Source organism: Ylistrum balloti, unplaced genomic scaffold (assembly GCF_031769215.1).
Source record: "Ylistrum balloti isolate Yb309-2 unplaced genomic scaffold, AGI_CSIRO_Ybal_v1 Utg369646, whole genome shotgun sequence".
NCBI classification, from domain to species: Eukaryota; Metazoa; Mollusca; class Bivalvia; order Pectinida; family Pectinidae; genus Ylistrum; species Ylistrum balloti.
The window spans coordinates 1,142,695-1,167,509 of NW_026781904.1; the positions used below are offsets into that span (position 1 = coordinate 1,142,695).

Sequence of the window (24,815 nt, forward strand, 5' to 3'; positions counted from 1 at the left end):
CTCGAAATATTCGCGGGAGCAGATAGTTACCGCTTTGTCCGTCTCGCCGTCCGTCCGTCTGTCCTTGCGTGTCCGGAACATAACTTTGCCCAGTTAAGCAAGGATCATCAGATTTGTTGTATACCTTGGTCATACTAAGGGCATATGCAATGTACCTTATTCAGAGCCGAATAAGGGAAGTGCAGTTTACCTTATTAAGAGTCCTTGACTCCTCAATAACAAAGTTACTTCTCATGTGTTAAAAGTTCGTGTCGAGAGCATACCTTTGCTTGCATTTAACCTTGGAATAATCGCTTCTTGTTACAACATGGTACTGGAGTTACCACCCTTCGTACATCGCAGTACACTGCACATCACGAAACGTCAGGGAATTTTAAAGAAAAATGTCCCCTCCAAGACTATTGAAATATTCTACAATAGTGCGAGAAGTTATATCAAAGACTATTGGAATATTCTACAATGGTGTGGTAAGTCCTATATAAGATTACTGGAATATTCTACAATGGTGTGGTAAGGTTCTACTCAATACTAATTACTAGGTTTCCGAAAAAGAAAAGATAACAAGTCTTGTGCTTGCTCTATTTCAGTATTTGAGAGTAAACCTATTACAGAATGTACCTGCTCTATTTCAGTATGTGAGGTTAAACCTATTACAGAATGTACCTGCTCTATTTCAGTATGTGAGGTTAAACCTATTACAGAATGTACCTGCTCTATTTCAGTATGTGAGAGTAAACCTATTACAGAATGTACCTGCTCTATTTCAGTATGTGAGAGTAAATCTATTACAGAATATACCTGCTCTATTTCAGTATGTAAGAGTAAACCTATTACAGAATGTACCTGCTCTATTTCAGTATGTGAGAGTAAATCTATTACAGAATGTACCTGCTCTATTTCAGTATGTGAGAGTAAACCTATTACAGAATGTACCTGCTCTGTTTCAGTATGTGAGAGTAAATCTATTACAGAATGTACCTGCTCTATTTCAGTATGTGAGAGTAAACCTATTACAGAATGTACCTGCTCTGTTTCAGTATGTGAGAGTAAATCTATTACAGAATGTACCTGCTCTATTTCAGTATGTGAGAGTAAACCTATTACAGAATGTACCTGATCTCTTTCAGTATATGAGAGTAAACCTATTACAGAATGTACCTGGTCTATTTCAGTATATGAAAGTAAACCTATTACAGAAAGTATCTGTTCTATTTCAGTATGTGAGAGTAACCCTATTATAGAATGTACCTGCTCTATTTCAGTATGTGAGAGTAAATCTATTACAGAATGTACCTGCTCTATTTCAGTATGTGAGAGTAACCCTATTATAGAATGTACATGCTCTATTTCAGTATGTGAGAGTAAATCTATTACAGAATGTACCAGCTCTATTTCAGTATGTGAGAGTAAACCTATTACAGAATGTACCTGCTCTATTTCAATATCTTCTTACTGTAATTTCGATTTTGTTGCGAAGCTTTTTTTTTCAAGAATAATTACGGTTAACAAAAACAATAAATAAAAGCTTTGGGTTCATATAGGCACAAAAAAGCGATCCATGTAAATTATGAGTTTTATACAATAATTACACCTATCACAATTCACAATTCATATTATTGCTAATTAAACTTGGTTGTTTGACATATTTTCAAACTTATTATAGAAAGACTAAAGACTATCAAGTTTGTGGATGTTATTGAGCTTTAGGACAGAAGTCGAATGTATGTGAAAAGCCCTTCAAACCTTTAGCCAACAATTTCTTATATTTTCTTTGTTCTTGTATTTTAAATATTAAATATTAAAACAACAGATTGATGACAATATTGTACATATGGACTGGAAAACATGGCACAGACAAAAAAAACAAAGAAAAAGGGATAAATTTTATTCAAAACTGAATGAAAACATGTAACCATTTTTGGCTAAAAACAATAAAATATTACACTGGGTTTCAAAAAACAACATAACAAAAATATGGAAATATCCAAGGGAAAAACCATAAATCGATTTCAAGGGTAAACACGGCTTTTCCAAACATATAAATCTTATTCAAATGATGTAGTCAGCCTGTTACGTACTATAAAACCTTCCTCACGCGCTCACGTGCTTTCTCTCAGACATGACCTTGACAAATCGCCATGACAGTATCTGTATGCGAGGACTGAAATGTAAAATCTAGGTAAATACATTCATGTGATTTTAAGAAAAACAAGGTTCACCTGAATCCGCTCACGTAAAGATATTATAATAGATTTAATCATGATACCGACATCAAACAATTTACAATTGCTATTTACCGACATCACATATTGACAACTGCTAGATACCGACATCAAGCAATTGACAGCTGCAAGATACCGACATCAAACAACTGACAGCTGCTAAATACCGACATCAGAAAACTACAAGATTTCGACATCAAATAATTGACAACTGCAAGACACCGGCATCAGACAACTGACAGCTGCAAGATACCGACATCAAACAATTGACAACTGCAAGACACCGGCATCAGACAACTGACAGCTGCAAGATACCGACATCAAACAATTGACAACTGCAAGACACCGGCATCAGACAACTGACAGCTGCAAGATACCGACATCAAACAATTGACAACTGCAAGACACCGGCATCAGACAACTGACAGCTGCAAGATACCGACATCAAACAATTGACAACTGCAAGACACCGGCATCAGACAACTGACAGCTGCAAGATACCGACATCAAACAATTGACAACTGCAAGACACCGGCATCAGACAACTGACAGTTGCTAGATACTGACATCAAACAATTGACAACTGCTAAATACGGACATGAAACGACGGACAGTTATATCAACACCAAATTAATTAGTTCTGACAGATATAACAATTGCCAGCTGGGTGATTTGTCAATTTTTATTTTATTTAATAACGAATAGATTTCGTTAATTTATCCCGCATCGGTCATGCACATCTGTTTCTGAAGCAGCGAGTCTATTTATAACATCACTGGCTAAGTTTAGCTCGACGATAAACAGTACAGATGATTTACCGACAAGCACTTTAAGAAACAAGCACGCTAACTTTTACGCCTAAACAGAAACAGCGAACTGTCCGTCTCTATGTTTACTATTTCTCGATAGTCTTGTTTTTGTGTATTTTTTATTCACCTCGACGCGACTGCAACTTGGCATGTGCTCTATCTGTTTGTTTATCGCCAAAAACATCATTTTTTATTCTGTCCTATGATTTGCAGTGTATTGCGTATAAACAGTATCTCGTCTCTACCTCTTGACCAAGATATGTAACATTTTGAGTATAAAATACGTTGTTTAATGTTTTCCATCAAACAGAGAATATCTGTCTTCGCCACAATAAGACTGATATCGGTTAGTAGCACGATTACTCCGTATCATTTTGTATGAGATTTTTTGTTATGAAACATCCAAACTTAAAACATATATAATGCAAAGTCGCCATTTAAAGTCCCGATACTATCAGAGCAGTACACCAAGGTCACTAATAACCGTATAGATTATGACAAGGCTGGTCCGTCAATGTTTGAATTTTTGGGCTATGATTAGAAACACGCGCACATCACTCGGTAAGTTATGATGACGTAACAGGAATGCACGATTCTCTATCATAACTGAAACAACATTTACACAACATGTGCATCAGGTATATGTGATGAGGTCGGAACAGACGCACCGCCATAACGCATTCCGACATCTGCCGCCAAAGAAACTACAACCAAGCACATGAATACCGATGACGGGTTCTAAAGGAGAGAGCGTCCTAACACAGTTTATTTATTATAGCAACAATTATAACGTAAGGATTTCTTTATTTTCTTTTCATTCTTGATCCACCCCGACAGGGCCCCATGCCCTCCCCTCCCCCAACGAGGTACAGAGCCAGCATAAATGTCGTACACATAGGTCTATGTCACATTGAGTAAAACACAAACGGGGGATTACAAACTGCTGCAGTGGCAGTTTATATGTATATATTATATATATATTGGTATGTGTAATGTTTTTGTCAGGGGCAATGCGACGCCATGCCAACGATTTATGAAATAAATATATTTGGATAACCATGTGTTGGTATATGAACCAAATACAAAGGATAATGGTAACACTAAACACGTCACATCGACCCTATATCTCATAAATACTTTAGCATGCTCGGTATACGTTATATAAATTACACGATATATCCTTTATGTTATAATAGACACTGGTCTGATAGAGAAACCAGCCGCATTCATTTTTATATGGACATTGCATAGATATAACAATACAATTTTAATCTATAGATATTTTTTTACGTTAATATATAACATCGAATTTATATATTATACTTAACAAACATTATTTGAGACAAATTATATTTTGATTTATTATGATATGATAACAGCATGTTTGAACATTAAATAATTGATTATTTAGTCTAATGATATCGATTATCAAAAATAATGTTAGTTTCACTTAACCCGGTGACCTTACAACAATTATATGAACAGAGGCGTTCTAGAGGCGAAGCTTTGATAAAATGAAGCCTAATTAAGTAATATATGCACATACTGAAACAAATATATATCTGCTTTCCCTGAGCACGTGTCCGAGTTATTTCTATATCCTCTAATAGTATTATACAGAAAATATCATATGTATGTTGCGAGACAAAAAGTACCATTCAGTGATCACGTGATCTTAATTGTGACGTCATCGATATCACTATCAAAACAATTTTCCCAGGACTTTGAGAATTAATATCAGGAGAATGATATTTTATACTATTATATTAAAATGTGAACACCTAAAATCATATTAATATTACAAACTATTTTCTGATTGAAGTCGGCCTTGATACAAATCAAACAGACGATATATAATTTTTAATATACTTGAAGCACTTCTGCATTCAAATTGATTAATTTTTTAAATAATAGATATTTGTTGAATTCATTATATTATATATATATATTGGCTTTTTCCTGTAAAATATATTCTTCATGTTATTCTAAGAGTCTATTATCTTAGGTACTGCTAAATTGTTGGTGGTCTTCGTCTTATCTTGTTAACAAGAGTTCATGTACTTCATCAGCTATAACTAAGTGTTAAATAACCTTAGAAATTTTCAATGTAGCATGTACAATATAAATCACATGCCACACTAGAATATAAATGTCGGTCTGGCCCCAATACCATATTACCACCAACTTCTTGAGTTGTCTGGTACGTGTAGGTTTTCTGGAAGGGTGACGATTGAGAACACTTCCTGAGAAGTATACCTAGGAAATCTCGAAGTACAACCTGCACTCATCCAATCGTTGGTTACCTTGGTTACCTAGACAAATCTAGAAGCTGTGGGATAATGGTTGGATAGCCAAAATATTTTGTATTGTATCTTCTCAGGTGTTTGTATAGGTCGTGGATATACCGATATTATTTCATTTGTTGTTTTTAATTGCTCAGAAACACTCCTCTTTCGACTAACTCACTAGTCCTTCCAAATGTCTTCGATCAAAAGTTAAGACCGTCATCTGTTTCATCACCTCGATAAAAAAAACTATCACCGTTATCTGTGTCATCTACTTGATCAAAAGCTTTGTCCGTCATTTGTGTCATGTCCTCCATCAAAAACTATGACCGTCATCTATTTCATCACCTTGATCAAAAGCTAAGACCGCCATCTTTGTCATTACCTTCATCAAAAAAGCTATGACTGTCAGACGTGTCAACACCTTGATCAAAAAGACATTCACCTATTTTATCACCTTTGATCAAAAGCTATGACCTTCATCTGTAGTGTTGTGAGATACAGGTTAATCATCACATGGCTTCATGCTGGCATCTGGATGAATGATTATAATGTTCTTGTGATAAAATTTGCATCCTTCGTGCAAATGATTGTGTAGGTAGAGGTACATAATTTTGGTAATTACATACACGCTGGTGAAGATTGTCCAGTTGTTGTCTCGTTCGTTCATAGATGATTCCAATGGAATATTGTGATCAAACATTTTCTTACACTTAGGGAGCACCCACACGACGTACAATTTATGTATAACAATAGCAGAAATTAAAATATCACAGCAACACTTCGAACAGTCAAATTTGGGCGTCACCTCGGGCGGATGTGCAGTTTGGGGATAGTTTGATTACGGGTACAGTGCAAAGCACTTCTTTTTTCAGGGTAAACTGTGGGTCTGTGAGTCTTACAGGCTTTGGTTCCCGTTACACTCATTGGCTACACTCGTGACGTCATCGATGTCAAGATAGCTCTATAGATACCACTGTTTCTTTGACAATCAAACCCAAACATGACCTTGACAATCAAGCTTTCATGCTTTCGGTCAACAGAAGTTTCTTTTCTTTAACAATATTTCTTTTTTGTTCTTCGGAATCATATTAAATACTTTCAGCTTGACATGTTTTCAGTTCTTGAGTTCAAAACTGGAATTTCTTAATAATGATCGCGAACATGTACACTCCATATTTGATCTCCTATGTAATATTAGATCCATGATTCATTTGGGTTCCCTCGAGACTCGTCATTCCTTCGGATTCTTTCTAGACATCGACAGCCTCTTCTTCAATACCCTGCTCTTCGGTCGCTGTAGAGACCTCACACAATACGATCTCATCAGCATTTCTGTCTACGATAAAAATGATGGCACTAAGCAGGTATAGTGCTAGTGCAATCAGGGAAAACACGTATGGCCAGCCGACTGACCAGGTCTCCGGCTGATTTTCCTCTACAAACCTCTTGGCGAATACGATCAACGTAATAAAGAGAGGAAGTGCTGTAAAAGTGAAGAATTCTGTCAATCATCTGGTAAAATTATGTCAGAAATAATCATCATTAATATTTATCATTTAATATAAAGGAGACATACAAGAGAATATTACCTATTAATACAAAAAATATGTCATCGAAAGTAACAACTTCACTGTGATTAATCTTAACAAAATAAATAATCAATAAATCGGTGATTCGTTTACAGTGTGTGTGTGTGTGTGTGTGTGTGTGTGTGTGTGTGTGTGTGTGTGTGTGTGTGTGTGTGTGTGTGTGTGTGTGTGTGTGTGTGTGTGTGTGTGTGTGTGTGTGTGTGTGTGTGTGTGTGTGTGTGTGTGTGTGTGTGTGTGTGTGCACGAACGCCAGACTAACATCACATAACAAGGACTTTCCATAGTCATACTAGGCACTGCAAAACAAGGATCTTACATGATAGCAATACTAACACCACATAACAAGGACCTTACATGGTAGTCACACTAACACCACATAACAAGAACCTTACATGAGAGTCACACTAACACCACATAACAAGGACCTTACATAATAGTCACACTAACTCCACATAACAACACACAAGTAGGACCTTAAATGATAGTCATACTAACACCACATAACAAGGACCTTACATGACAGTCACAATTACACCACATAACAAGGACCTTACATGATAGTCACAATAACACCACATAAGAAGGACCTTACATGATAGTCACAATAACAACACATAACTAGGGCCTTACATGATAGTCACACTAACACCACATAACAAGGACCTTACATAATAGTCACACTAACTCCACATAACAACACACAAGTAGGACCTTAAATGATAGTCATACTAACACCACATAACAAGGACCTTACATGACAGTCACAATTACACCACATAACAAGGACCTTACATGATAGTCATACTAACACAACATTACTAGGACCTTACATGATAGTCACAATAACACCACATAACAAGGACCTTACATGATAGTCACAATAACAACACATAACTAGGGCTTTACATGATAGTCACACTAACACCACATAACAAGGACCTTACATGATAGTCACAATAACAACACATAACTAGGGCTTTACATGATAGTCACACTAACACCACATAACAAGGACCTTACATGATAGTCACAATAACAACACATAACTAGGGCTTTACATGATAGTCACACTAACATCACATAAGTAGGACCTTACATGATAGTCACAATAACAACACATAACTAAGGCTTTACATGATAGTCACACTAACACCACATAACAAGGACCTTACATGATAGTCACAATAACAACACATAACTAGGGCTTTACATGATAGTCACAATAACAACACATAAGTAGGACCTTACATGAGAGCCACACTAACACCACATAACAAGGACCTTACACGATAGTCATATTAACACCACATAACAATGACTTTACATAACAGTCACACTAACAACACATAACAACACACAAGTAGGACCTTACATGAGAGCCACATTAACACCATTGCCGTTGTGTAGAAGCATGGCTTCATTTTCAACTCGGATGTAGTTACTCCAATTGTTCCAACGATAAACCCAGAGAATCCGCCCATCAAAGCAACAATGGAAAGCGCTCGGCAGGCATCCATCCAATCTGAAAACAAGAGAAAAACAGTTAACTGGATTCAAAAACGAATGGACCCCATAAGAAAAAAATTTTCTATCTCATTACTTTTGTCCGATCAAAATGGCGAAAAAGTGATGAAAAAATCAAATGTTTAATCATTATTTATATTAAATGTCCTGTTCATTTTTTTTCTGTCCATAAATATTCTTAGCAAAAATAGTCAGAGACTGAATGTTGGATACTGTTTAAAATTCCGTTCTGTCGTCATGGTTTTTAGACCCCGTTGTTGCAATATCTAGCGTACCTCGAACATATCGAGTTTACCACAGCAATGTAACCTCTGAGATTGTAGTACATGCTTTGCTTCTCTTCTGTAGAGATTCTCTGTAGAATCGATCATGGTTATACGAATGCTTTAAGTGTTGTCAAAACATCTGGTCTCAACGGTAGAGTAATACAATACATAATTGAAAATTTCGTCATGCATTGCAGTGCTGTTTATCCTATAACTGATTAATGTATATTCACCATGCACATACAGTTAAAAAAACAAACAAAAAACAAAAAAGAAATAAAACATCTGATAGTTTTGAAATGTTTATAATGTCTTTAACTCATCTTTTGAAAACGAAACCACAATAAACATTGGTAATTAATCTCTGGCAAGATTCGAAAGTATGATTGAAAGTAATTTGATTAGCGAAAATGAAAAAACCATTGACATTCGGAGCTAAGCAACTACTTCCTGGATTAAGAAAGATGTTTTATTCAAAGTGTAAAATGAAAACAATGAAAGAAAATAAAGGATTGTTTACTCCCCAGGATGACATCCGATACAAGATCAAGATATGAAAATTTGAAACTCGCCAAAGATCACTGAATCAAGGATCCATTAAGCGATCTAGATGTCAAGGACTTCCAAACACAACAACACGATAAAAGGTTTTGAACATAATAAAAATTCAAACTCAAAATCAATAAACCTGGGGCAGAATATAAACAAAAGAAATGTTTTGTCCTTGACTTATATACAAAGACTGTGGATGGGGAATTAACAGTGAATATGATACTGAGCGAACCATTAAAAAGAGAAATCGTTATGATGGAAAAATAAAGGAATATCTTTAAGAGTCAATTTTGTGAGTCGAGTCGAAGGATTTGATGAATAAAAATTGCCAATGGAAAATGTTATCAATTCAAGCGCGACTTCCAATAGAAATATGGACATAATCTTGTTCTCCTCAGACAAATGGTAGTTTGTGTTGAGAATGGACTATATGCACATGTAATTCACAACGATACACTCTCATTGATAAGTTTATGTCAAACGGATGGAATTTGTTATGTTTGTCCCTACAATACCATGTCTTTTCACTGAAGGTTACACTCAAGTAATGGGGTTGTGAATCTTATTTTCCTGGTCCCTTTTCAGGAGTCTTCGTCTACATGTTTCTTGTGTTCATACTTTGCCTTATTTTTATTGTACCTGAGTTTGAATTAAGATCCTGTTGACATGTCGGTATTTTTCTGTAGTTTTTAAAAATTGTTTTTGTGATAGAAATGCAAAAATGATAGCATGTCTTCAACGTCACCTTATGAAGCAAACGAGTTCCACAAAAGTATAAATAGAGGTAACATTTGCTCGTAAACTCTAGATACACGTAAGTACAATGAGAATAAGGTCAAGTTTTCAGACAATACCCAAATGCAATTCCACATGATCATTTGGATTTTGTCCTCTCAGATCTTTGCCTGAAAATCTTTCGTCTTTTTCACGAAAACTCTTTACAAAAACCTGAACTTTTTGTTGATTGTGTTGACATGTTGGTATATTTTTATACATAGAGGGAGACGTACATTTCCCGTAAAGATTCCGTGTGTCTCGGGATATATTTTCAAAAAAGTTACGAAAACCTTATTTAAAGAACTAAGTGTTTGCCTTTGAAACATTCATATATAATCCTACCAAAACTAGCTTCAATAGCCTCAACAAAAGTATATAAAGCTTTTCTCCAATGAGCATATGCTACCATCAATTATTACAAATACTGTACCTAAGGAGCCTATCCGTGATTCGTTTTCCGAGCAGTTGATGACGCCTGTCTCGTTGGCGTCGTCGTAACAGACAGCCCAAAGACCTTCCTGCTTATTATCTCCCCTGATCCAGCCGCTGGCCGCTATAGCCAGGGATAGTAAAATGACTCCAATAATCATACTCAGCAATGCAGCAACCTAAAAAGGAAAAAATGTAAAAATAGATTAATATGAAATATTTTCTTTCAGTATGATATAATCTTGGTTTTCCTGCAATACATTTTTGATAGATCATTATATACGGTTGTGGGATCGCACAATGTTACATGATGTGCGCACGGTGTTTTTGGTGAATTGTGCGTCACCACAACTGTAATTTTCGCAAACTGATTGATGCAATCATACTTTTATATTCATAAGAGTTCAAGCTGTCATCCCATGTCACAGCTGTCACTTTTCAACTTCTGACCGTAGTAAAAATTGCCGGCATGAGAACGGATGTCCGCGGTCTGTATGGTTGATGCCGGCATCTTGATTTAAATTTGCATTTTCCGAGACTGAACTATTATTAATAAAACATTGCCTTGTCATAAAACAAATTACGGTCACAGTGGCTGTATTCTCATTTGTTTATCTAGACATATCAGAACTAACTGTATCTTCTGCAGTCGTCGATTAAGCATACATCGACCATCATCGATACTCCAGTGATTACTATCACTTCCGCTGTAAGCACCCCTGGAACATGTCTTGACAACACTAGCGGCACAAACGAAGTAATTTGGTTGGATCCAGGAGAAAAAACCTGACCAATCACAATATGATACGCTGCTTTTAAAAATTACAAAGGCGCGACACCCAAATTCATAGCCAGTACATTATACTGTTATGCGACCTCGAGATTCGTTTGATGTACATCAAAAGATAAAAAAGACCTTTTTGTATTGTCCACAAGGTGTCGGACATGGAACGTTCAATTTTGCCATGTCATGTTCCAGAATGCAGAGAGCGAAAGGAACTGTAACCCCTGAAGTGTCTATAATGTATATCGGTCCGAATGAAAGCCACACATGCATGTTCGCTGTATGTTGATAATTCTAAATGTATGTGAATTAAAACAGTACAAAATATTGTATATTACAGTGACTTTACATGTTTGTAAGACTGTCATGTCTCATATAATGTACCCGCATATGTACATACTAATATCATCCATGAATTAATTTATAGAAGAAAGCACGAAATTTATACATATTTCGGTAAACAAGTGTTGACTATCAGAGCTCGTCGCAATATCAGATAAAGACCACACAAAATATGCATAAACATTCTAATCAAAAGAATATGATAATTACTATCAATATAAAACCCCATTTACACATGAAGTACCTAAACGAAAGTACTGTTTATGTGACTAGCGACATTCATGTTAGTTAATAGGATATTGGATTTTATGTGTTGGTGCTGAGAGACTGAAGTGATCGCCCACCATATTGTACTTTCCACTTTGTCACTCGCAGTATGTCTTTTCCCCGTCACTATTAACAGATTTGGAAATCATCCAGGTGGCAACGTGAAATTCCACTTGTTCTATGGAGGACCAGACAGGGTCGTCATCACACTAAACTGACGAATGTCATTGATGAAATGTGGAGACACATTCTCTACGCTGTATGTATCTTGTCTATATTTTAAGCTATTGTTTATATCGATGATTAAAGGTCAGTATTTTTCATCTTTGTGTATTTGTTGATATCAGTTATGTAGAAAACGACAAGGTTTGTGTTTTCGTCGAAAACTTGTTTATAAGACGCAAGGCAGATTCGTTTATTTACAACAATTTACCTCACATGTCTAGGAATAAGATATTACATGCCTTTTTTCACAAACTAACTACAATACGTTATTGAAGCCATATTTGTACGAATTTAACGTCTGAACTACTCCTTGAAACCGTCATATGAAATTTAATTTGTTCATCTATGATGCATCTTAACGTAAACAAGACAAATTTCACGGCTATTTATATGCCTTTCAAATCCATTAAAAATAACCAGTTTAAGTGCAATAGATCTAGAAGTTTTGTGTAGTTTTCCTTAATGAGCTTCTGTACCTCAGCATGGGACACACATAACAGTTTCGTTGCCAGGCAACCGGAATAGATGCTGCAATATCATTACATCGGTGTCTTGATGGTCTCCATCTGTCTTGTTTTTGATGAACGGAATAGATATGGCCCTTATAACAGTTAGGTTAATATTGTCCTCAATTTCCTTGACGAGCACAAAAAAGATATCCCCACTTACATGTTATTTCAATATGGCGGATTTCTAGCTAATTTTCTCCCGGTGCTTAACATATCATAGTAGCTAGGTGTATAGCTCGCCTTGTTAACTCTGGAATTCAGACGTGTGATGCTGTCACAGTTCCCCCGCAAGTTGACAGACATTTGGTGAGACTATTGGTCGGGAACGCAATAATCGTTTAGACTAGAGGAAAGGTTTTGGCAAGATGGCGTCTGTTAAATGTTAAGATGAACGATATCAAACAATTACCCGTTTATGATGCAATAAAACCACACAAAAATGATTGTCATGCATCCTTAATTTAAAAATGAAATTCAATAACTCTATAATAAGTAAAACTGTATCAACACTGTAACTAAGAAACAGTTTGGCGGGAAAAAGAAGCATTCAGCGGTAAATGATACTAGTGTTTGCTGTGTAGTGTTTGATTTACACACAGGGATATGAGCACTGCATTACCCACTGAATGATATATGTTACCTTATATTTGGTGTTTGGCACCATTTCACAATTTGGCCTTATCGTGTTGAACGTTCAAGTAAGTCTGGGTTCCGTCCCCATGTCATAACATACCAAAGTCATAGAGAATGGTACTCAAACTATGTGCTCATCATAATGATTAGGATGCAAAAGACTGTTTGCTGCTCGTTGTTAACATAATGTGGTCGGTTTGTCATTTCTTTAAGGACACAACGTCCTCGCAAGCTTCCAAGGTCGTGTGATGACGGGACGCCGGCAACAGAAACCGCTGAACACACAGACGGAAAGGACAGACAGGATAGAACCCAAAATTTAACGATGGGGACAACCGATTTATTTGGTCTTTTTTATGTCCCTTGGTAGAAGAAGGGAAAAAACATTCTGAAGGAGTCCAACTTTTAGTAGCCCCCAATGAACACTCAGCTGAATACAGCCGTTTGTATCATTTGTATCCTATCAAGAGTGTGTGTCAAAAGCTACTTTATCAGCAGGCAGCGTCTTCATATATTACATTGGCTGTTGCAAGGACGTAAAAAATATCAAGGAAAAAAACTTCAAAATTTATTAATTTTCCCAAAAGATCAAACACTCTCAAACCAAGGACTCTCTTCCTTCCTTACAACTTCAGTGTAGCATACAAACAGAACGTTGTGACCTTGTCAAATGGCATGCCGGTCTGTGAATTTCATGGTCTTTGAAAATTCCAAACAAATCTCAAGGAGACAGTCGTCACCATCGAAAATCAAAATGAAGCAACGAGTGTACCTCTCTTTTCTGTGGACTTGTTGTAAGTGTTCTAATTGTATGAACAAAACATCAAACGCGATAAAAAATATATTGTTGTTTCATGCAGATATTTTTGTATATTTCCATTATCCATGAATAAATTTCGATGTTTTAGCTACATTTAGTATAAACAAGCACCTAATAAAAATTAAATATAGATTATGAATGAGGATCTCTCGTCATAATCACGCGAGAGTGAGAGATATGAACCTTTTACGTTGTTAGGGGCAACAAAAAGTCGTTTACCGTAAACGGATAATAAATCAATATCCCTGAGTTATAAATAAATTTTAATTAGTTATGATCGTTGCATACATTAATTTGACAGTGTTTTTCCATCGGTGTTTGTAATCTGTTACAGGCGGCGTGTTGGAAGTGTCTGAGGTGTTTGTAATCTATTACAGACAGTATGTTGGAAGTACTGCAGTGTTTGTAATCTATTACAGACAGTGTGTTGGATGTTTCTGAAAAGGTCTGAAAATTGAGTCCTCTATTCGGGACTAGGCGTCATTGATTTCACGCGACTGCTTAATGTTTACGTTATAAATACAAAAGCTATATGGAGACTAAAATAGGAAAACATGAGGCCCAAGGGGCCTGTGTCACGGACATAAATATTTCAAACTTTCACTTTTAAATTTTTTGTCCACAGTTTTATTTGCCTTATTATGATGAAATGTAAAACTCCATTTCGACAAAATACTTCATTCCAAAAAAAAGGAATGGTAGGTTAAGTTCAACTCTTACATCTATTTCCCAAAATTTACATGAATTGGCCCTGCTCCAATGCAGACCCTAAATTTACGTAAAATGATTTATTGATATTTGATATGAAATTTGCTCTTAAAACTTTCATTGACAAATGTCCTTAGGAAAGTGAAACCTTTCTCTCACACATACACAAAACTTTGTTCATTCAAGAGATGTTGTAACATCTTTAAATACAACATCTGACTACTGGTCAGTTAATCGAAACAACTGTCTGCGACGTTGACAAACTCCTTAGTGTCAACATCTGATCATCTGGCCACTGGCCAGCCAGTTAAGGTAGGTGTTTGTGTTTTAGATGCGTATTCGTAATGATCAGACCCGATTTTCTTACCGATGCCAGTTTGATAGCTGAAATTATTGAACAAACGATATAATTTTATCTACACGTTAAAGACCCATTGCCATATTCAACCGAAAGTAAATCCACTGCATGCGAATTTACACAGAAATTTTAATTTACAATGAAAAATTAAGAGAAGAAAATTCTAAAAGGCATTTTTGAAAACAAAAAACCCTCAAAATTGATCATGTAAAATTATATACTTTCATAGCACAAATTCTGCATGACATGTTGAAAATCATGACAATTCCATTGATTGTATCTGAATCGCCAGAGTACTTACAATATGACGATGATCAGTAAACATTTAAAATGTGAAATCTAGGAAATGTACAAAACACAAATGTATGCCAATGATTTAATAATTCTGTCATATTTCCAGAGAAAATTTGATTCTGTAAAACATATATTTATCTATAACAAATTTGGTTTGCTTTCCCAACATTTGTTGTTCATTAATCTCTAATGCATACCGTTGTAAAGTGGGGTTATAGTATACCCAGTCTGTGGACAACACATGGTGTTATATCAGTGGAGAAAGGTTTGTTCTTGTTGTATTTACACTGGAAATACCATTAAACTTTACTGTGTGCTGCCATGTTGAGATGTGTGCACTTGGTGAACCTTAAAGACAACATAACATTTCAAACATCCATCAACTGTGTAGGTAATGAGAATGTTCCTTGGCCCATAGGGACACACACAAACTTTCAACATGTTGGCGCTTTGTAAGGAAGACGGCTAGCTAATACTTGTTGCTTGCATCTTTGATATGGCACCAATACACCCTGATCCTTTTCATAATTTACATTTAGATTAATCAAACTTGTAGAAATCATGATTCAACTAAATATCGCTTGTCCCATCACGCACACTGAAGAAACATCGTGTAACATTGTGTGATGTCAAACCTTAGCAGTGTTATTGACTTTTGACCTCATAACCCAAAAAACAATCTCGAGAAAGTACTTTTTAAAGGAAGCAATTGAGGAAAAGTGATATATGAATTGGCCGAGCAGCCTTGGGAAATGATGTGGAACTCAATTTTTCTATTTACACACATTAACAATCGACTTCCGGTCATAAAATTCCAGGCATCGGATGAAGTTAACCTAAAAGCAAGTTTCTATTAAATTTAGTAATGACTTTGATCTTTGACCTTCCGAATCGAAATGCAATTCCTAGTTCGCTCTTTCCGCGAGGAAATTATGGATGAAGTCCAAAATAAGTCGTTCCGGAGAGGAATTGAGTCTGCGTTTTTTTTCTGTTTTTTTAGAAGTGACCCCCGATCTTTGACTCTAGAACAAGGAACGTAATCACCTTGAGAGCAATAACTTCCTTTACGAAAGCCCTGGTTTATGGTTGAGTGGAATTCATCACACAGCACTAGCGGAATTATTCAGACATTGAAGTGGGATGGACTGACAAACTAACTGACAGAAACGAAGATTCCGGAGACGATTGAAATATCGCCTTCAACGCTATCATGGGAAATCAACTCAAAAGTTTATTTTTTCTTCTATTTTTCTCGTTTATTCTGAAAGCACTACATCTTTGGATGCGTTGCTATTTTTAAGATCACAATGAAATACTAAAAACGCAAATCAATTATACAATGAAATTCATGAAATTAACAACACATTCACTTTTGTTTAAACGTCAATATGCTAATCTGTTTACAACTTTTTAATGTTCAAACACAGAATATGTTATTTCTCGTGAGAGTAAATAGCTGTTTTGTAACTTCTCTTCTGTAAAGTTCTGACAGTCTTTGTTTTGCGCACTGTGATTTACTACATTTTGGTCAAAGATACAATGAATATCATCACGCACGTGATCATTATGACGTCATTAAATTGTGTGTATAGAAGCGGCGATGGTTCGCCGTCAAAAAGGCTGTTCCGTTAGACGGATAACTTTGTCGATAATGAATGTTTTTTTCAGTTTTAGTTATTATCAGCAATGACCAGAAGCATGGGCTAGAAATGTCATAGTCAATCATGTGAACTACACTACACAACAGTAATATGTTGAACAGCTACTCAATCCATCATATATACAAAAATACTTCGGGTCGTGACAGCTCAGTATGTAAAGCATTGTGGTTTTGTTCTTTAACAAAACAGTGTACTCAAATTGCTTTTGATGCTATACGGCTGGCCTCTCGTATGTTGTTCAATGAAATAACAACCAGATGCTGAATACTCCACATGAAATTAGTCCGGGCTGTATACTGGTGTAATAAAACCAGCACACAAGAAACAGAAACTATTTTCTGAACATCGAATGACGATAAGCTTTTTATGTATAGATAACATCTTCATTGGCCTTAGTACCAAGCAATATTAAAACCCCATATCATTTGTCGCGATCAACAACACACTGTAAGAAGGTGTTATCACTATCTGAGCTTCAGCACTGGGTTGAATCCTTCCTCCCCGTATGCATGTGTGGGTGTTTAAGCAGTGAAGAAAGTTGAGTCCACAGTAATGTAAGTAAACAATTATCCCGTAAGTATTTTTACGGTTGTTCTCGAGGCATCTATCGCCACATGATACGAGCCGACAGGAACAAATGTCTACTCAGGTTACGATCAGTCTCCCATTGATCTAAGGTTAATGGGGAGATAACTTTTCTGTTTGCCGGGTCTGGAAACACTTACTTAGCATTACTATTGGTATCGTTTATCCAAGACGTAATCCCCCCCTCACCCCATCCAAGTCCCTATTTTTAGCTCTTGTATCGTTTATACCAAGCCTACTCCCCCATCCAAGTCCCTATTTTAGCTATTGTATCGTTGATCCCAAACCTATTCCCCCATTCCAAGTCCCTATTTTATATTTCTACACCGTGGCTTCTCTTCCAACTTGATTTATTCCCTAAAATGCGCCACCCTCTTCTTTATATTTTCTAAGCCGGTTCTTTTCAATACTTTTGATCAAATTCATTTTTAAAAAAAAGTTCCCCGAACGACGAGGAGTGCACAATGGCTAACCTGTACACCGAGGGACCATTCAAAAGAAATCATTATTACCACAAGCACGTGGTTTCCGTTTAACGGTTCTTTTTATCTCAATATTGACATACCGTAAATATGGATAAACAGCACAGGTTAATAGAACGATTCCATATGTGCACGTGGTATACAGAGTCACGTGTGGCGTTCTGGTTATTAACCAATAAAGATTTTATTTACACTAACGAGGAGATGTTTAAATTCCAGAAATATCTTTTTGTCTCTAGATGAAATTATGACTTGAGGGATATTCTTACTATCTTAACGACCCGTCAACACATAAAGGGTCATTAGCGCCATCACCCGGTGAAATACACAGCGATCCAAAAAGGAAATAACATCAAACAAACTAAAAGGTAAAAGATAAATGCTAAAAGTCATAGACTATGATATAGACCAACAGAAAATTTCATCAATCTCAACAGTTTCAAAAAGGGTCTTTAGACTTGTAACGTTACGATAGAAATTCCCTCGAATAGAGAGAAGGTCAATGTAGTCCAATAAAAATGTATAACGGTGAATAGCTCATCACATCCTATGAACCAAGGGTTATCTTCGCCTTTCAACATATATGAATGTGCAAGGTATGTATGGCCCATCTTGAGGAAAAAAGACTTTGACATATATGTATTTTGCATTTTCATATATGTAAGGTACTTTAAGTAGAATAGTTTTTATTGACTTGCACCAATATATAAATCTTTTGCGTTTAAATCACGTTCGAATTTTGTCAAAACAATACTTGACCACCAAATATTCTAAACAACCCCTCTCACCCCATCCTCCTCCCTATCCGTCCTGATCTATTTTTTGGTGATTTAACTTTATTTTGTTGTCATATGACCATAAAAAGACAACACAAATAAACAATTTCTATATTTTGTTGGCCTATCATTTTCGTGGTAATTACCGTCTACGAGTCACGAGTGTACATGCGTAAAGCACTAGCGCTCCCGAAGCTAAATAGATGATGCACCGCGTGCGATGACAGATGATATCGTGTGTCGGTCCCTAGGTCTACTTTTCTTGTGGAACACTCGGCTCCTTCACGTGCGGCTTTTTAGTCGTAGACATATAACTATATACCTACATGTGTGTAAGCCGATGTAAAACGAACACCAAAACACGTGTTTGCACGAGAATCCACAAAAAGAACAAAGCATTGTCAGGTTGCAATGTCAAATGATGACTTTTTTTCTAAGTTTCATTTTTTTTTAATTTGAACTTAATATATATAAACCTGATTTGAAATCATCATCTTAGAATTGCAAATATTAATCTATTGATATATCCAGGTAAATAGCTTTCTAATAAAAAGAAAATAATATTTATCCACTAAACAATGTCAAGCTGTTAGGTTTTATACATACACTATGATATCCACCATAAAGTCATCGTTATTATTATTAGTATCATTATTTTCGTTTCCTATATATATATATCTATTACGTTTTCCAAAAAATATATAAATACTTTATTTCTGTTTCAATCGTAGGTTTTTTACAGTACATAGATATACAATTTCATATAGAAACTTTATATATATATAAATTACTATTTTTTTAACAATCTGAACAGCTGCGCGTTAAAAACAAATGAGATTTTAATTATTCGTTCACGATCTGCGCTGTTGTGTATTGGCAGTTTACACAGATTTTTTTTCTAGTTACTACTGTGTTTACATAAAATAAAAAAGCAAATAAAGATAAAATTCTTATCAAAGAAATAAACTGAAAAACATTTTCGCATCACATTTCTGATTTCTAAAAACTCATATCTATAAGAAAAACAACAAAGATAAAGAAAATCGAAAGATATATTTTTTAAGAGTATCGGGAACAAGTTACATCTCAGGAAACTAACAATACTTATACACCGGGTCTAGAAGGTTCTAACGAAGCGTGGAGTAAAACCATTGTTATAATTATGGTTCGGTTTTAAATACCTCTTTTTAGAATACGTACATATTACATAATGATGTTATATTTGTGTATTATATTGTAATATTTGTATATAATACTGTAATAATCAGAAATATTCTGACCTTGTGTAGTAATCATTATAATTATGATGCAAGCTGTCTGTTTGTGTATGTATAAATACACGTGCATGTCTGATGGCTTAATCTGAAACCAGAGATGGTTACGTGCCACAAGGTATAATGATAATCTATTTCAACAACACGCTTGCATCAAGGTTACGGTATGTGCCGCTAAGAATAATAATCTATGTCAATAACACGCTTGCACCAAGGTTACGATAGTCCTTCTACACCCGTGTCATATTACACAATGCGCGTATACACAGAAAGCATAGTTTTTTTAAGACGATCTTTCATTGAAAATGATATTTACGTACTGCAACAAATATTAAATGCATGACGATTTTTCACTCTGCAAACCTGGATTCTGAGCAAATTAGGAAACTACTTTGTGCTACCATTCTTGTTTTCTCAATATTGTTACGATAATATAAGACACATTATCTATATCTGTTTCTGTTTTATACAAACCGTTCGCTTAATTTATCTATTTGACAATTTACCAGTGCGACGCGTCGAGTAAATGATAAAAATCATAAAACAATATTTTGTTTGGTTGTATCCTTTGATTTCAAATATGTGCAAAAATAAATATAGAAAAACTGCAGCACACAGAAATGTTATTTTTGGAATGTAATAATTTAATTAAATGCCTTTTATCAGCGTTTTGTACTTAAATGCTACGCAACACTGCCTCGCCAACTCTTTATCTTTAATTGCATGATGTTTTCTCGGGTAAAGAAAGAGCGGTATTTAAATACAAAAACCCACACAGCTGAAATTTTCCCGTTTTTAAGAATTTTTATTATAAAGTTTATGATAGATTTTTAAAAGAATGATATTTTGACAGACATGTGGATCACCTACCTTAATTGGTCGGACAATTCCAACCTCCTCTATAGACACGGTGGGAGCCATCCCTCCGTCGGCTTGTTTCGTGTTTTCTTCACTTCCTTTCTCCCCATCGGCGAACTCAGAAACGTCTAATTCCGACATCCTTTAATAATTTGAACACGTGTTTTTTATCGTAAAGAATACACTTTATAAATCAGTAAATGTATGGCAGGAGAGGATCAAGGTTTTAAATCCGGGACACGGCGTTTCACTGATACAACCGGCTGCTGGTAGTTACACTCCTGTGTAGAAGTGAGAGGGATCATGTATCGGGGTTCCCAGCGGGGGAATGTTCGTCTTCTGAGGCGCCATCTATGTTCTGGGAGAACTAATCATAAATGTCTGTCTCACAAGAAATATCATACCTGCTATGTTCACGACAATACAATATTTTGTGACATACACCCTCGTGTGTATTGACACATCGGTTCAAAGAATTGAAATTTAAGTTTAACATTGTATACCAAGATACTGATACATGTATGTACAGATATAAAAATTGTACGCCAGGAGTAAACAACGAGATGTGTCTCTTTACTTATATTTGTCTAATTTTTTTTTATTTTTTTTGTTATTTATTCTTAATATCAAATTAAATTAAATTTGTGATTTTATCATTTTAACATACTCCAAATATTTTTTTTTAAATCGCAAGTCAGATTCACGTGATGGTTTAAAATGAAAATGGACTTCATCTTTGCAAACTGATTTTCTCTGTACTTTTGATTTCGACGCTTTTCTTCATTTAAGGTATTGATTGATATATTGGAATGTCTTTCAAATATTCATTATATATCGGTTTTCTCAAGTAACATTACATATCACACACATGATTCAGTTGTACATAAACGTGTCTTTTGAAAGAATTTTTCCTTGGTATTATGGCTTAAAATATCAATAATCCTTTCCCGAATCAATTGCAAGTGTTTCAGATATTTTTCCAAACTAAATTTTTTAAAAATTTGAACCGAGTGTTACTTTACACTATGATGTGCTGTCTGTAGCAGGCCACGTGATGAATCTGCAAACCGATACTGTAGAATAATACATTTAAGGGGGACTCAAATTTCGCGGTTTTTAATATTGGACTTTTGATTTCGTGGGTGAAGATACAAAATTAAATGTACTTCGTTTTGCAGTTTATTGACGAATGAATTCGTGGATTAGTACACTGCAGTGCCAACAGAATTAACGAATGTAACATAAAAAATAATGATTTTAAGGTGATTGGCACAAATTATCTCATTAATGTATTTCAGCTCACACACACTATAAATGATATAAATAAAATCTTATGTAAAGAATACTTTTGTATTTCTACATTATATGAAAGGATAGATATTCTATTCATATTTACTCGATATCGGAAATCGGTAAATCAAATGTCGAATATTCTATAAGTTGTGAAAATAAATTGAATCAAATTAAAAATATTCTCAATTTATCATTACGTCACAAAAACGCCACTTTAAAATAAAGAAACCCTTATTGAGTTATGTCTTTATGTATTTTTTCCTGTTTACAGTTGTACGTTCATATCCTTATAAACACAGGAGCAGAGCTCGAACAGCAATATCATTATTGACACCAGCATTCATTGTGCAGTCAAACAAGAGCACTTCACTTATATAATTATAACATTAACGAATAAGGACATAGTTTACATAAGCTTTAAGCTTGTTACCAGACTTCTTGAAAAGCTCTGAATTGGTTTGAATCTATTTCAATATTGAATTTTGAATAAAATATCGTTTAAACTAAACACGTCACTTAGTTGGTACAATCATTCATCAGCATTTGTTTAACTGCTCTTCCCGGGAGTCGAGGATTCCAAATCGCTTCTAGAAGCACTAAGTAGTTTTGAGATTTACACTGTGTTACATAGTGGACATCATAATCGTCTAGATGTTAATATCATATCATAACCACAACTTGGCAAAATAGTGTTTCCATGTTTACGTTTGATTTACTTTCGAATGAGAAACAACGATATCATTATTCATTAACAGTGTTGTTTTATGTTATATATACACCTTAATGAACTTGTCAAAATAAAACGTGGAATATTAAAAGTGATTAAAAGCGATATCAAATTCAATGGACACTACAACAATTTCGAACCAAGTAAGACCTACTTATCTGTCAAATTCTATCGATTCCTTAGCTTCATCCTCGCAAAACTAAAAAATAATCGATTTGAAACCTACATGTGAATTATGTCTATAACAAGAGATCCCCTAACTGACCACGCCCCCCACCCACACTCACACACCCCTGGCCACTGCGTGCTTACCCCTAACACTGTAACTGCTCGTTATGTGTATTTAAAAGATACCGTACCATAAGCATTGGTCAATGGTTGTCACAATATGGCTTCGTAAAACATTGATGTAAATAACCCTCTCCAACTGATTATCAGAAGTGGCTGTAGATACAAAAGCAGCCTTTCGAGACACCTGAAACTGGAACATTCCATATAACCAAAAAGAAGGCCAAAGCAATTCCTCGTCTATATCTATTTGAAACCGAATACATTTGTTTCGACCAGATAATCTCACTCACTGAAGAAATCGAAAAAAACTTGACACTTGTCACCGAAGCGGACAACCGGCCCGCCGCCATATTTGCACTGAGTGTGCAAACCAAATTACGCACGATGCTAACCAAATACGCTGGACCTTCTGATTACTGATGTTGGCTATAGTACTTCTTGCTCCTCAATAGACATATCATGAAAATGTATGGACATACTTAATATGTATGTAACAAATAAAGACACTTTCTACCTAAGTAAACTTAAGTGGAATATACGTTCATTCGTTGCTGTCTTTAGATCGGTAAAGAAATATGAACATCTCCGTTTTTTGAAATTCTTATCTTTCCCTTAAGTTCCATTTTATTTGGATTGTTTATATACCAAGTTTTTCACTCCTTGAAGAGCAAGGGTCATCTATTTAGTTTTTTTAAACGGATATTTGCTCTTGTGTTCTAAAAAAATTGAAGTTCAGTGCAATATGGGCGGATGAATTTAGCAAAACCTCAATCATTATTTCATTACATTTCGATGTCTTTGTTCTTGCAACTTTTAGGATACTGTGTTTAGTATAAAAGCAATTAGAAGTAATGTCATGATATTACAGTTTGACAACATAGTTGTCACTTAAAGGAATTATCTTGAATACCTGTACCAGAACATTCAGCTTTTTCTCAGCATCAGCTACTAGTACTAATGCGAAATTCTCTTCCAGTACAACATTATTTGAACACCTAAACGATAGTCAGGTTGAGTTTATATAAATTATTTACATGGCAATAAATATGTTGTAATATCGTTAATAATTCAGTTCCAATACCACTGTAAATTGCCATTACTTTAAAAAAAAATTGGAAACCAAGATGTGCTGCAACAAAATTCTGAAGTGGGACATTAAAACTGTACTGTGTAATGCATGTGCTAATAGCATGCACGCTTTGTGAAACACTTGTCTTTATTGTAGTATTTTTTTTACTTTCAATTCAAATGTATGTCAATGTATGTTGACGGTCAAGGTCAAAAGGTCAAAATTTTGGTACCATAGAAAGGTCTTGTCACAAGGTACAAGGAACACATGTCAAATATGAAAGCCCTACCTCTTACAGTGCATTAGTTATGGACAAGGTTTGTGTTGAACACAGACTAATATACAGTACAGGAACAATATGCCCCTGGTCTTCCCCCGATCTTTCGATCCAGGGACATCAAAT

General features: G+C 35.3%; 1 protein-coding gene across 1 annotated transcript; it reads right to left on the bottom strand.

Moving 5' to 3' along the window:
- Window positions 1-1,872: 1,872 nt before the first annotated feature.
- LOC132555382 (uncharacterized) lies at window positions 1,873-21,316 on the bottom strand. The gene is made up of 4 exons (XM_060219733.1): window positions 21,045-21,316; window positions 10,458-10,635; window positions 8,281-8,430; window positions 1,873-6,802 (listed from the first exon to the last, which is right to left on the bottom strand). The coding sequence occupies exons 1-4, from the start codon at window positions 21,171-21,173 to the stop codon at window positions 6,570-6,572; spliced, it is 690 nt and encodes a 229-aa protein (XP_060075716.1). The 5' UTR covers window positions 21,174-21,316; the 3' UTR covers window positions 1,873-6,569.
- Window positions 21,317-24,815: the final 3,499 nt, after the last annotated feature.